Source organism: Siphateles boraxobius, unplaced genomic scaffold, assembly GCF_051911475.1.
Source record: "Siphateles boraxobius isolate OS27281-9 unplaced genomic scaffold, OSU_SipBor_1 19, whole genome shotgun sequence".
Lineage (NCBI taxonomy): Eukaryota > Metazoa > Chordata > Actinopteri > Cypriniformes > Leuciscidae > Siphateles > Siphateles boraxobius.
In genome coordinates, this window is record NW_027508799.1 from 24,859,643 (window position 1) to 24,873,716 (window position 14,074).

The 14,074-nt window shown below is 36.0% G+C and overlaps 1 protein-coding gene across 2 annotated transcripts; it reads left to right on the forward strand.

The window, feature by feature from the left end:
- The first annotated feature begins 1,334 nt into the window (after nt 1–1,334).
- slc26a5 (solute carrier family 26 member 5) lies at nt 1,335–14,006 on the forward strand. Of its 2 annotated transcripts, XM_077234474.1 has the most exons (20): nt 1,335–1,514; nt 3,175–3,309; nt 3,434–3,696; nt 4,620–4,759; nt 4,913–5,023; nt 6,222–6,394; nt 7,028–7,192; nt 7,488–7,640; nt 7,735–7,817; nt 7,914–8,061; nt 9,180–9,293; nt 9,504–9,581; nt 9,729–9,824; nt 10,004–10,110; nt 10,605–10,674; nt 10,910–11,002; nt 11,212–11,340; nt 11,622–11,831; nt 12,442–12,496; nt 12,854–14,006. In XM_077234474.1, exons 3-20 carry the CDS (start codon nt 3,542–3,544, stop codon nt 12,991–12,993), a joined length of 2,220 nt encoding a protein of 739 aa, XP_077090589.1. In that variant the 5' UTR covers nt 1,335–1,514; nt 3,175–3,309; nt 3,434–3,541; the 3' UTR covers nt 12,994–14,006. The 2 variants fall into 2 exon arrangements, with proteins under 2 accessions (XP_077090589.1, XP_077090590.1); XM_077234475.1 differs by lacking the exon at nt 3,175–3,309 and having other exon boundaries at nt 1,381–1,514.
- Nucleotides 14,007–14,074: the final 68 nt, after the last annotated feature.

Below are 14,074 nucleotides of genomic sequence, written 5' to 3' on the forward strand. Positions count from 1 at the left end.
AGTGTCTGCCAAATACATGAATGTAAATACATGGCACTGAAAATATGACCTCCACCCTTTTGAAACATGGGACTACAGTTATAGAAGTTGTATAGAAACGACGTCTAAAATTTGTCTAAATTTTATGTTGAAAAGACGGCCACAAACGACCAAATTTGGTCCCACAGACAATAAGATTAGACGTGCAAAAGACGTCGAATAAAGACGTCGCCTGCATTACAAAACAACCCCTTCAGTGGACCGAAATTGGACGTCCAAAAATTACATAGAAAAGACATCACTCTGACGTCACATTGCTCAGTGGGCAGTCAACCCACCTGGTGAAAATCCCTTTTTGGAACCTTTATTTTAAAGAGTGATATGTCACACTTCTGCAAATGTAAATGCATGCAAAAATGTTGAATCGAGACAGAACAGAGTTAATTGTCATGGCATTGTCATGTCCCTGCCCAACAATTACACAATACATTGTAATCAGTATTGCAATGCCATATTTCTGTGCAATAAAGGTTTGTACAGCTAACCATTAAAAAGCATTTCAAAACTCCAGGACGTGCAGTCTGGGAGTGACGTGCTGTCATTTGACACTGCAGAGCTTCAGTGCATCATTGTTTTATGTATGTTTTCTTGTTTTTATGTACTAGACTCATCACTATAGCATGCTGGAGCCTGATATTTGGGCTTTTAAACCTTGACATTTTCTCTACAGGTAAGAGACAGACATATATGCTTTTAATAGGCTACCCCTACTTTTAAAAGTGTAACATTATATTGAATGTATGAAGCTCTAAGCTGAAGGTATACAATTTGAGTTAATAACCTACAGTTTAAATAGGATAGCATCTTCATCATCACTGACAGCCGTAATAGGAAATACTACGATATTTTGAACTGAATAATGTTGAAGTTATAAAACTGTGATATCTGATGGGTACTTATGATTTTGATGTATTTTGATTGATGATACAATAGGAATCAGATTTTCCTACAGTCTATGTAATAGTAGCCATTTATAATGGTATAGTGTGAGGGGCAAGTATATATACTGTATTTTATAGCTTATAATACCTTGGTATTAACTTGTTGCTGCATAGTTGTTACACAAGAGGGCGCGCTTACATTGCAGTTGCGTCCTTAGGGAAATTTTTTTATTATTATTTATATTTATTATAAAATACGCTGTTTTTTTTTCGAATTATAATTACTTATAAAAACATTAATTACTTTTTTAACAACCTCTCTGTAATCTGCCGGATATCAGGTGAACAGAATCTATCTCTACCTGATACGGTTGCGTTAGTGAGGAAAACTACATGTCCCATGTGGCGTTTCCTGGTGCTTAGTGACGCATGAGGTGACGTAGCACTTCTCTTATCAGTGCAGCAGATGACGCAGCTGTCGTCGGCAGTTAAAGGGCTTTCACATGTTATACAGTAACAGGATTGTCGATGCTCGCACTCTTCTCAGCCCAGTTCTCCGACCTTGGGTCATTTTCAGGACGGAGGCGGAGATAGGTACGATGCTTAGACTTTTTTCTCATCCTTAAAACTACAATAATTTAGCAAAGCTCTTTGGTTACACTATATCGTAACGTTAACTTAACGTTACCTGCTTAACAGGTTTGTGGAGTCGTATGGTCGAACAGAACGAGGACGTACTTCGAAAATGTTTATTTTTGGTTGACTTTTGATTTTAACAGTGTGAGGGCTCAGAGTATGGCGGAAACACACTTACTGTTGAATCTCACTGTATGTTATTGCATAATGACTTCATGGCCATATGTAAACAATGACTTTCAACGATGGATGGCTGAAAGCAGCATTTACTGTGTGTAGAAATAACTTACTATTTTTAATTTATTTTTCGTCTTTTGATCTGTCTCTAGACTTGTAAATCCTACTTATCCTTTTGTGAATGAAAATATGCACATTTGCTATATTTGAAAGACAAAAAGAGTTAAACATATTACATTATTATAGTAGTATTATTAGTATTAATTATTATTTAATATTTTAGCTCATATGATACTTTACACATTCAAAGTTGATTCTATACTCAGATAAATTCTATACATAAGTATTTAAGAAATGGAATAGTGACATCATTATCCATTCAGGATGTGAACATTTCATGGACAAGTTAATGTCTACTGACAAACCAAACCAAAATTAAGTTAAATTGATAAAAAAGCACTTTATCATTCCATCTTGTATTTTGTTTGCCAATAGGAAATAATTAAGGATTAAGGAAAACAATAAGGAAATTATTTTAGGATTAATTAGGTTATTTATTTATTTATTTATTTATTAGATATATCAGCATTTGCTGTCCGATAAACACACTGTAGTGTCACCCCTTGAGCACAATTCTATGGCTAAATGAACTTTAAAACTGTCAACCCTTTTACTGTGACCACAGTAGTTTTTTATTTATATTTGAAAAGCATAGCAATAGCTCAGTATTTATAGTGTTTATATCAAGTTGAGATGACACAATGTAATTTATTAGCACTCAAACCCATTCTTTACAATAGAATGTATGTTTTCAAATCTTTAAAAAATGCCTCTTCAAAATAGATAAGGCAGCATTTTTTTATTGAATGACCCTTGAATGTCATGAGTTCATCTTGTGTAGTGTACAGGGTTTGTAATGTTTATACTACTGCTTTGCCAACTTTGGCCTACTACACTAGCAACATCAGTCATATCCAGTGCGTTTTACTATGGCCTTGTGATTTGCAGTGGGCTGTACTAAAAATGGACTGGATCCATGGAGGGGTTGTTATTGCTTAAGCTGAACACCGTGTCCTCAGGGCAGGTTGTGTGTTTTAGACACACTGGTGTATGGATTTAACCATGAAACCATATTACATTTCATATTACTGAAGGACACGACATGTTTTTGATTCTCTGAATGGATTAAAAAAATCCTTTTATTATAGAGAGATTTTATTATTATTGATAGTTAAAACATTTCAAAATGCACCTGCAGACTATTTTTCCAGTCATGAATTTTGTCATTGAAGATTTCTATAAAATATTGTACAAAAATCTTGTCCTCGTCAACCTAATCTCGTGTCTTGTCTCGTGAGATAAGTGTCTCGTCACACCCCTAATAGTTTAATATGCAAAACTAATTTTCAGAGTTTTATTTTTTATTTATTTTTTCCTGTAGGTTGCATTTTAGATCATCACTGTCATCTCTAACAGGCTGTGCAGATTAAAACTGGCTTTCATTCAAGATTATTTTGAGGGCTTGTAATTATACACCAGCACTGTTTGACCCCTGCAAGTCTCCAAATAAAACCAGGTGGGTTGCTAGTGTGACATATCATTTTTTGTTACCTAATAGCTGATCAACAGAACATGCTTGAATAAAACCAGCATTGTGTGATAGTTTAAAGCTGATTCTTAAAACTTTTCTTTCTTCACAGAGTGCCATCTTTCCACTATTCATTGAAAACAGGAAGAGGAAGTAAAGCAAGAGCACGTTCTTTCTCAAGGCCATCATAGCCTGACATGCCTGTGTTTCCACTGCTGCTATGGAGAACGTAACTGCTAGTGAGGAACCATCTGGTTCATTGATGTACCGGGTTGAACGACCCGTGTTCAATGAAGGCTATATTGACTCAGAGCTTCTGCACAGGAAGAAGAGGACACCAAAGTCCTGTAGACGGAGAATAACTGAGCATCTCCGGTAAGGCTATTTCAATAGATTTTGCTTTCATGGTTACTGATGAAAAGTCTGTATTTTGTAAGCTACAGTGGAGTCCAAAAGTCTGAGACCGCATTGAGAAATTTTCTGCAGTATTTCTAGGTCGCTAATCATATAAGCAAATTTGTGATATTGATCATGTGACTCTTTGTACACATTATCAGATGTTCATCCACTGAAGCACAAGATGATCATTTTAATATCATGCCAGAGGACATGATCATTAGGTTTTACACTAGTTTGTGGAGTTCATGCACAAAAGAGAGACAAACCAAATACTAAGACATTCTGACATTCAACATTTCACTCAAATTGTTATGCTGATTAAGTAATTAATAATGAAAAGTGTATTAAATTATAAATAGCTAAATAAAAGCACTAGTGGTGTCAGACTTTTGGACTCAACTGTATATATAAACTCCGTTTCCAATCATCATCTTATTGGGATCTTCACTGTATTTTATAACATATAATAATAATAATGGTATCAGGTTCACTTCTTATCTCAACCTCAGAAAATCAGCTTGGACTGATAAAACAACTGTCATAATGTATTCATTATTTGATCATAACCTCCATATAAGATTGCAGTACTACTAATATTACACAACAATAGTGACACATTACATTTGTTAAACCTGCCCGTTCCATTCTGAGTTGGACAAATTGATGACTTGTTTCAATGGACAAGGACAGACTATAATTTAAGTTGTCATTCACTGATAATCTTGTTCACGTATATTCAAATACGGTGGATCAAAACGTGTCACATCTGATTTGATATCAAGGACACAAAATGTCTTTTAACCTTTTTCAGTGTTTGAATATGGACATATTCAAATCACACGAATGAAAATTGAAGATAATGTATTTGTGCTAACGGCCTTCTCTCCCTTATTTTTCAGCTGCTCGTCTGAGAAAGCCAAATCGGTTGCATTTAGTTTTTTTCCCATTTTAAGATGGCTGCCATCATATCCACTAAAGAAATACCTGTTTGGGGACATCATTTCTGGCATCAGCACAGGTGTAATGCAGCTACCTCAAGGTCAGATGTTATTGAAAACTGTTCTGTATTAAAAATGAATAATTATATAAAAATATTGTTTATAATTATAGTATGTTATTAATTTGGCAGGTTTACTCTTGATCACTGGGCAAGTTCATATGATCATTTGCTTCTCTTTCTCGCATTCAACAGGTCTTGCTTATGCGATGTTGGCAGCTGTTCCTCCAGTGTTTGGGTTATATTCGTCATTTTATCCCGTCCTATTATACACATTCTTTGGTACCTCCAGACATATATCAATAGGTGAGACTCAATGGCATGCATCCCAAGGTTTGAATAACATGCTTGTGACTTAAAATAGTCTCAGCCTCATTTGGACCACCCACAGTCGATTCATTGACCGTCAAATTTAAAGTGTTTCCTTGGTCTGGAAAGTTTTTTTTCTGATTAGTTAACTTTACGTGGTGAATTTACGCAACATGACTTCATAGAGATTGTTGTGCAATTTTTTTTTCTCCCAAAAGACTGCTCGTGCAAAAGACTGCAGACTGCTGCTGCTACTTGAAAAGTGACATTCCTCTGTACAGTTTTGCTAAGTCAGTGTGATTAAGCAAAGCATTACTGTCAGACTAAACAAGTGTACTTCAGTTGGATAAGATTTAAAATGCTTAGACTGTTTATCCCAGCATTGGGATAAACAGACTCTGATTTCAGTGTCCCGACTTTCATAAGAAGGAAAAGAAAGTGTTATTTCTAAGAGCCTTATTTGTGGTGGTCCACAAATAAGGGTAGATGCCCTGCAGTTTTTGTTTTTGTCCTGTTTCATGTTGGAATCTTCAAACCCTCAGAAATCGCTGTAGGATATTAGAAACGCCACTGAGAAGATAGATCAAAGGTTCAAAAGGTTACCCAAACCAGAGTTGTTGCTTCACTATCTTGCTTTCTCAGCCTCGTGGTGTGAATTGAGAGCGAGAGAATGGGCAACAGTCCAAATGTTTGGCAAGGTCCTGCTGCACAGAGGCATGCTGCCTCCTGTTTAAACAACACTCACACTCTGTCCCTCTACAGTGTAAAACAGACCAAGTTGCAGAGGGCTTTATCTAGATGGAGAGCCATGACATAGCTCACTTGCGTAAATGCACTCGAAATATTTGCTCACATGACAGTGGGGCTCCTGCTACGTGGTTGACACTCAGCCATCTTACATTGTGTACATTAGAGCAATTACACCTGTTATTCTCTCACACAATGAGGTTTAAGGTTTAAGACACACTTTAAATAGTACAATTATAATTAAATATAGTCCAATCACACTTTAAGCAATGCGTTTAACATAATAAGTTTGTGAGGTTTGAAATATTCAAACAATAGTTAAAAATATAGAGTGTGTGTGTGTTTTGTTTGTGTGTATTTATGACCACTTCTGCTAGTTAATTACAAAAATATGTCATCCATACATAAGTTTTCTTTAAAACACAGTTTTATTGTTGTTTTTCCTCAGGCACTTTTGCAGTAATCAGTCTTATGATTGGCGGGGTGGCTGTAAGGGAGGTCCCGGACTCCATGTTTGCAGTCAATGGGACCAACGCATCACAGGTTGTGGATTTTGACGCCCGTGATGCAAGAAGAGTGGAAGTGGTTGTAGCTCTGACAACTCTAGTAGGAATCATTCAGGTAGGCCACTTTCTGATTTTACCCACAGTTTTGAACATCACAAAGTGTAGAATCTAGTCATCTTCTTATTTTATTTTTATTAAGGGTGAAGTGTGTAATTTCTAATATCAAAGAATGAATTTAATTATTTCTGTCTTGTAATGCTAAATTCATCTTTATTTGTCAATTGATTGCCCAATTAGGACTGTAGTAGATCAAAACTAGTGCATTCTCAGTATCTGTGCTAGGAATGCAAGTAAATTCCTGCAACACTGTCGTATGTTGCCGTTACAAAGCAGAATGGTAACAGCATGTTTGTGATGTCAGCCCCGTATTTTGTAGATAAACCATCTGAAAAACATTCTAGTGCAATTCTCAGTCACTCTGCTCACATTACCGGCAAAAATGGCCAGCTTTATAAGGAAATACTTTGTAAGAGAAAGAAGTGCAATGTTACCATAAACCTATTAAAACAAGTTTATGGTATACATCACAGGCCTATTTGCAGGCCTACACAGTGTTTATAATAGATGCCTTTCATGGAATACTGTAAACCTGCTCAAGTTGATAAATTCATGTGCTTCTCCTCAAGTTACTGTAACCGTGGTACTTTCAGATCGATGTTTGTGAACATAATTGTGTTCTGATCTTTAGTTTGTTCTGGGTCTGCTGAGATTCGGCTTCCTGGCTATTTACCTGACTGAACCGCTGGTGCGAGGTTTCACTACAGCTGCTGCTGTGCACGTCTCAGTGTCGCAGTTCAAGTACCTGCTGGGAGTGCACACTGCACGCTTTAATGGGCCTCTCTCTGTAGTGTATGTGAGTAACCTTTCACCCTGGGGAAACTCCAGGATGTTTGTTTTTGATATATGACACTGATGCACATATAAGCATGTTTCACATTACTTCATAAACGCTTATTCTCATGGCTTAAGGTGTTCGCTTAAGGTATTTTGTGAATCGTGAATGAATAAAGATAGTTAACTAAAACGGAAACTTAAATCATTTTCGTTAATTGGAAAAAAATCCCTGAAATAATAGAACTTTAATAGAACTTTAAAGACTGTGTACTGTTCTTTTGTAGTTGTGGCATTCATTTTGTTTTTCCCTCCAGAGCATTGAAGCTGTCTTCAGGAACATTGCAAGCACTAATGTTGTCACGCTCATTATTGGACTGGTGTGCACTGTGTTCCTGTATATCATCAAAGATCTCAATGAACGCTTCAAGAAGAAGCTACCTATCCCCATCCCTGGAGAAATCATAGTGGTAAAACTTTAAAGGCCCTTTCCATGAAACACTGTACTCACACATGCACTCACAATCCCTTTGTGTAAATCCATGATGTTCTTGTTCTTTAAAGGTAATCGTGTCCACTGGAATCTCGTACGGGATGCTTATGTCTGAAAACTATGGTGTAGAAGTTGTGGGTAAAATTCCCACCGGGTAAGATCACGCAGCCTACTTTAAGTTTCTGAATGGAAACTGTTTACATTTTTACAAATGTTTACATTTTAATATTTCTTAATGTTTTGCTTCAAGATTGCTGCCACCCAAGATTCCAGACTTCTCAGTCTTTCCTAACCTCCTCGCAGACGCCTTTGCTATATCCGTTGTTGGCTTCTCGATTGCAATATCATTAGCCAAAATCTTTGCTCTCAAGCATGGCTACAGTGTGGATGGAAATCAGGTAGAGAATAAAATGAAATGTCTGTAAATGTCATAGTTCTGCCTTGTACATTTGCCCTAAAAACATTTGGTAGCACTTTGTTTTACAGTCCTGTTTCGCATGAACATACTATGTACTTATTGTAGTAATGACACTAACTAGGTACTAACCCTGAACCTAACCCTAAACCTTAACTTAACCCATGTAGTTACCTTACAGTACTCATTACTTTTGTGGTAAGTACATTGAAAGTGCACATACTGTAAAACAAAGTGCTGCCAAACATTCAAGCACAATTCCACACTTGTGATATAAATGTCTAACCAAGTGGAATTTACTTTAAAGGAGCATACTTTTCAAGCATCTTTGTTAGTTTTGAAGTGATAAAACAATAGATATACTGCTACACTGTCTCTAATTCAGTTGTCCCATACTTCATTATCCAAGTAATTTGATTCAGTGTTTCCTAGAATCAGGGACATGGATTTTATTCAGCAGCCCTTTATTTTGGTTTCTATGGCTTTAAAATGCAGCCGAATATCTGATTTAGCCAGAACACACAGTTACTTGGTTACTTTCCATTTAGCAGATCCTTTTGTCCAAAATGACTTATATCACACTAATTGCAAGGAAGGTTCATATGGGGCAACATAATGCAAAGAGGCTTGCTTAAGATGAACAACAGTAATAAAGATGGATTGTGACCTCAGTAACTCACCGGTTTGTCTGTTTAGGACTGAACTTTTGTGAGAGGAGCCAAGATTCTCAGATCAGTGAAGACAGTAATTTAACTTCCTGAAGTTCCCTTTATATAGAAAATCAGGGCTATGTTTGGAATAGCATGCTAACATACTACTTTTACTATATCTGCAGTATATTTATGTGTATGCTGCTGTTTAAAAGCTGTTCAGTAATTGTTTTTTGGGAAAGTTTTTGGGAGAAGCCTCTTTTGCTGTTTAGACCATATTTATTTGATCATAAAAACAGTAAAATGGTAAGATTGTGAAATAAGCCAAATATTTAGCAGTCATTACTCCAGTCTTCAGTGTCACATGAGTTATACAGTGTTTTAATATTTTTATGATCTTGAGGTAAAACCAGATGGTCTTATGCGGTCATTTTGTGTTTAATGTGACTAGGAACTCATGGCGCTGGGGCTTTGTAACTTTATGAGTTCATTCTTCCACACGTTTGTCGTTACCGCCTCAATGTCTCGCAGCCTGGTACAGGAGAGCACAGGAGGACACACTGAAGTAAGTGAGACATTCTTGTGTAAGATGCCATATCGATAATATTATGTACTTATTGGTTATCGCAAAAGCACATTTCCTGAAATGGAGTGTCCCTCTGATACTGACCTCATCACAGTGGCTATATCACTACTGTAAAACCTTAAAGATAAGATAAGACAGTCGTGCCTCCTAAAAGACTCAATTGAATTATGTTGATGTGTGTGTCTGCAGATTGCTGGACTGTTGGCGTCCCTACTCGTGCTACTGGTTGTGTTGGCCATTGGATTTGTCTTTCAGCCTTTACCTACAGTATGTGAAGAGCTTTCTGATATGCTTGCCATGGAGCTCATTGATTTAGTGCAATCAAAAGAAAACCACCTAAAATGTTTGTCTTGGTGCAAAAGAAGTCAGGGATCAGATGGTGTTTATTTAGTGTCCTCTTTGTATTCTCTTTAGACTGTGTTGGCTGCTATCATCATGGTCAATCTTCTGGGGATGTTTAAGCAAGTGAAAGACATTCCTGTATTATGGAGAACCAGCAAGATTGAACTGGTAAGCTTCAGAGGCACTTCTCATTTGGTTGTTCATCACACTGATTTCCGGCTATTAAAATTAACATTTTCTTTGAATGGCTCTTTCCACTTAATATACTTCATGTGTGTGTTTTTTTTTTTTTGGGACTTCAGGAAATCTAGTTTTGTTGTTGTTAATGTCTGTCATGTTTTCTTCAGGCAATTTGGCTGGTTTCCTTTTTTGCATCGGTTCTCCTTGGTCTGGATTATGGTCTGGTGGTTTCCATGGGCTTTGCCATACTCACAGTTATTTACAGAACACAGTGGTAAAACACAATGTCTTTCTCCTCTAATGCAAAATAATTCAAATCAAGATTTATAAACAAAACTCAGGGTTTTCATGCTGAAGTTCTTTACAGCTAAAAATAATGCATTCATATTTTTTGTATTCTATTGAAATGTATTGAGTACATAATAGTTATTAAATGATTTGTTTACACATGGATCATTTATTCAGTGCCTTAATTCATTATGTTCTAATGGCAATTCATGCACTAGTTTTTTTTCTAGTACTTCAGCATAAAAAGAAATTGTTTCAGATATAATCTGTTTCATTTATCAATCAAACCAGTTTCAATTAAAAAAAAAATCCTGTTATATTGAGTACAAAGTAGATCTGAGCTTTTATTTATTATAAATTATAGTAAATAATGAGTAAAATATTGATACTATTTTAATTCATTTAATATATTTATTTTCTGAGTTTTGTTTACCTTATTACTTTGTCATTTGAAATGTCTATGTTTTCTTTTGTTTTAAGCCCTAAGAATGCTCTTCTTGGACAAATCCCTGATACTGGATTGTACTTTGATGTGGATGAGTATGAAGAGGTAAGACATTGCTTTTAAAAGACATTAAACCATCGTAACTTTCTAGTTTTTGGTCATCTTTACATGAGACTGAACCCATAACCATCTCATGAGTAACATTATCTTGCTCCACTTCAAAACTGTTGTTCTCAGCTTTTCTTAGTCACAGTCACCCAATTAGTACTGATTTAATCCATCATCCTTTTTCCACCCACAATCTTTGTCGTCTTATCTGATTTTTGTTCTCTTGATCAAGGCTGAGGAATGCTCAGGGATTAAGATTTTTCAGTCCAATACCTCCATCTACTTTGCAAACAGTGACCTGTATGTGAGCGCCCTCAAGGCGAAGGTGAGTCTAAATGCTCGGTGTTATGATTAACTTGTGATTTAGATCGAATTCTTTTGTTTGTGCATGCGTTTTACTGTTTTGTCCTTGAGTACATCTTATTGTGTGGAGAAAAGCTCCCATGAACAGCAAGTATTTGGCTTCACAAATTTAAGTGTATTTTGCAGATATTATAGTTGTTATTTTGTACATTTTGATTTGTTTGACTACAGACCGGAATTGACCCGGCACAACTACTCACTTCCAGGACATCACAGCTAAAATATGCGAAAAGAGACAACGGGGAGAGTAAGACCATAAACCACGACTCTTCACTGAAGAAACAAGCAGTTGTCTTATTGGTATGTTTTTTTTTTCTTTCATCTGTGACTTTTACGTCATTAAAGTCGTCTTATCTTTTACGTAGATATTTGAACCTCAGCGTGGGTTGCATGTTGCGCCAGATTACTCGCGTCTGAATTTTCCATTGTTAGGATTTTTTTATGCATAAACAAATGTATGTTTGCAAGACAAATGTCATTTCAAATGACAAATTAAAGCATGCAATCTCGAAACCAACTGTAATGTGTTGGTTTGGTGATGCAACATTTCTGACCTGACATATTCTGTGGTGTCACAACAGGATGTGGAGCTGGGTGTCACTCATGAGGTGGTGAATGGGCCGCAAAAACAGATGCATGTGTACAGCAATGGCCGGACGACTGAGAACCACACTGAGTCTGAATCTGAGGATGACTTCTTTCTGCAGCGTCTAACCCCCATTCACTCCATCATACTGGACTTTACTCCTGTTAACTTTATTGACTCTGTAGGAGCCAAAACCATTAAATCAGTAAGTTGATAGCTTTTATTCTCAAAGACACTTACCTCTGTAAAGACAGAACAGTGAGATCTGACTTAATACGTTTAGACCACATGCTGTGCTGTTACATGCTGACCAACTTGTCATTTTATTATTACATCACTTGATCATTACAATCAACTGAAAACAACTTGCACTGACATATCTTAAAATGGCAATGTCATTGTTTTGTCTCAAGATGCACATCAGTAAGGTTTTTTTTTCTAAGGCACGTTTTAAAAGCTACTTAAGTATCCTAACTGAACGGAGGCCAAGTCCTAGTGTAATCTAAGCCCTGACTGTGAAACCAGGCCTTAATATTAAATTGACATTACTTTTCCATCATTGTTTGTGGTACAGATATGACTAAACTTATTGAGAAAAGGTGTGCTTTTACTTTCCCAGGTGATCCAATTTATGATATTCCCCCCGGGGATGATAAAATGAGCAAATACAAGAGATCTAATGCTCTAAACACACTGAACACCTTAACCGCTGTTTCACAACACCTTGGCAACCACCCACAAAATTACAGAAATCTACTACAGAAATATTCAGTCATTTGTAGTTCTACATTTTGTAATAGTTCTTTGTTCTACAGGTGATCAAGGAGTATGCAACAGTTGATGTGAAAATTGTACTTGCTGGATGTAGCAGTAAGTAATTAATTTTATTCTTACATATAAATTTCTATAACATAACAATGCTTTTTTAAAACTCTATCAGAGTACATACTTACCCTATGTAGCAACTAGTAATTACATTTATAAACATTTAAAAATGTATATAATATAATTGAAGTTCAACAAAGTTATGATGAACGTTAAATGTCTTTATGTAGGTTAAAGTTCATTCTGATATATTTGTTGAATATGGTAAACATCTCCACCTAGAGTTGGAACTAATAAACGGTCATATGGCCAAGCCAAACTGAAATGTAGGTTAACATTAATGTAACGAATGATTCTTTCATAAGATACTTACAAAACCTTTTATATGTTTGTGTTGTGCAGGGATCCTTCTCTCTGATCTCAGAACACTACAATTCTTCTGTGAGCCTGTGACCTCTGACCTCATTTTCCCTACTATTCATGACGCAGTCTTGCACTGTAAACACAGGAAGGACCTCCCCATCTGTCCTGACATCCATTGAACACACAAACCAAACTGACATTTCAACTCTGTGTTGGAACGAGCACAAGTAATATTACTTTAATGGGGTCACTTTAGGATGGATGACACAATAACAAAAGAAGACTGGGAAAGTTTTAGCAATGAGCTGGCCAAAATGTTTTCGATGTTAACGCTTTATTTAATGTGAATATACCAGCAAATGTTGGGCTCAATATCATTGGTGCTCTTGTTTTATTGCACTAGCCTTGATCTTAAGCTCTGCCACAACTTGTTACGAATGACTATAACAAAACACTCTGTACCTTAAGTTCTTTTAAGTGCAATTAGGGTAGATGGATTCTTGACCTGTGTTTATTTTTTGGCACTCGTCTATTGACATTCCAGTAAGCTTATTTTTAGGATTGAAATTTAGTTTTACAGTTGTATGCCATGTGCTTGCTGTTTACTACAAATTATTTTCTTTTCACAGCATTTAATTTTTATTTACTTTTCCTCATCTGGCTGTAGGAAAAAAATCAGGAAAAAAGGCGTAGTTACATATTTAAAACCTGATCTCCATTCAATCAAGATTTATCCAAGTTGCTCCAGGGTTTCTTGGAACCTACTGCAATTTATTTTTGTGGCTATATAGAAGCTATTAACATAAAGGGGTCATAGTTAATGATTATTGAAACAGCTGATTCCATGAAGTCTTGAAAAATTATTTGAGGTGTTTTTGTCTTTAGAACATTTACATGGAAGGCTCATAGGCTGAGAATGTCTCTGACATGTTTGACACAGATATTGCCTATGAAATGTTCACTCCGAGCACTTTTTGGTTCACAGCAAGTGCACGCACACAATTACTAATATTATTCTGTACTAATATATAGATGCTGTTTCATTACAGTAATGAAGACCAAAAAGTTCAACTATCAGTTGCAACTGCATATAAATGTAGTGCATTGTCTTTTTATTCTTTTGTGGATTTAATGTATTTTTGTATAATAAATGCAAATCATGACTCTAAATTAAACATTTTCCTCAAACATGCACTCTAGTTTGTATAATTACTAATTTATTACAGGCATAACTATCCCAAAGAAGCTGAAAAATGATGA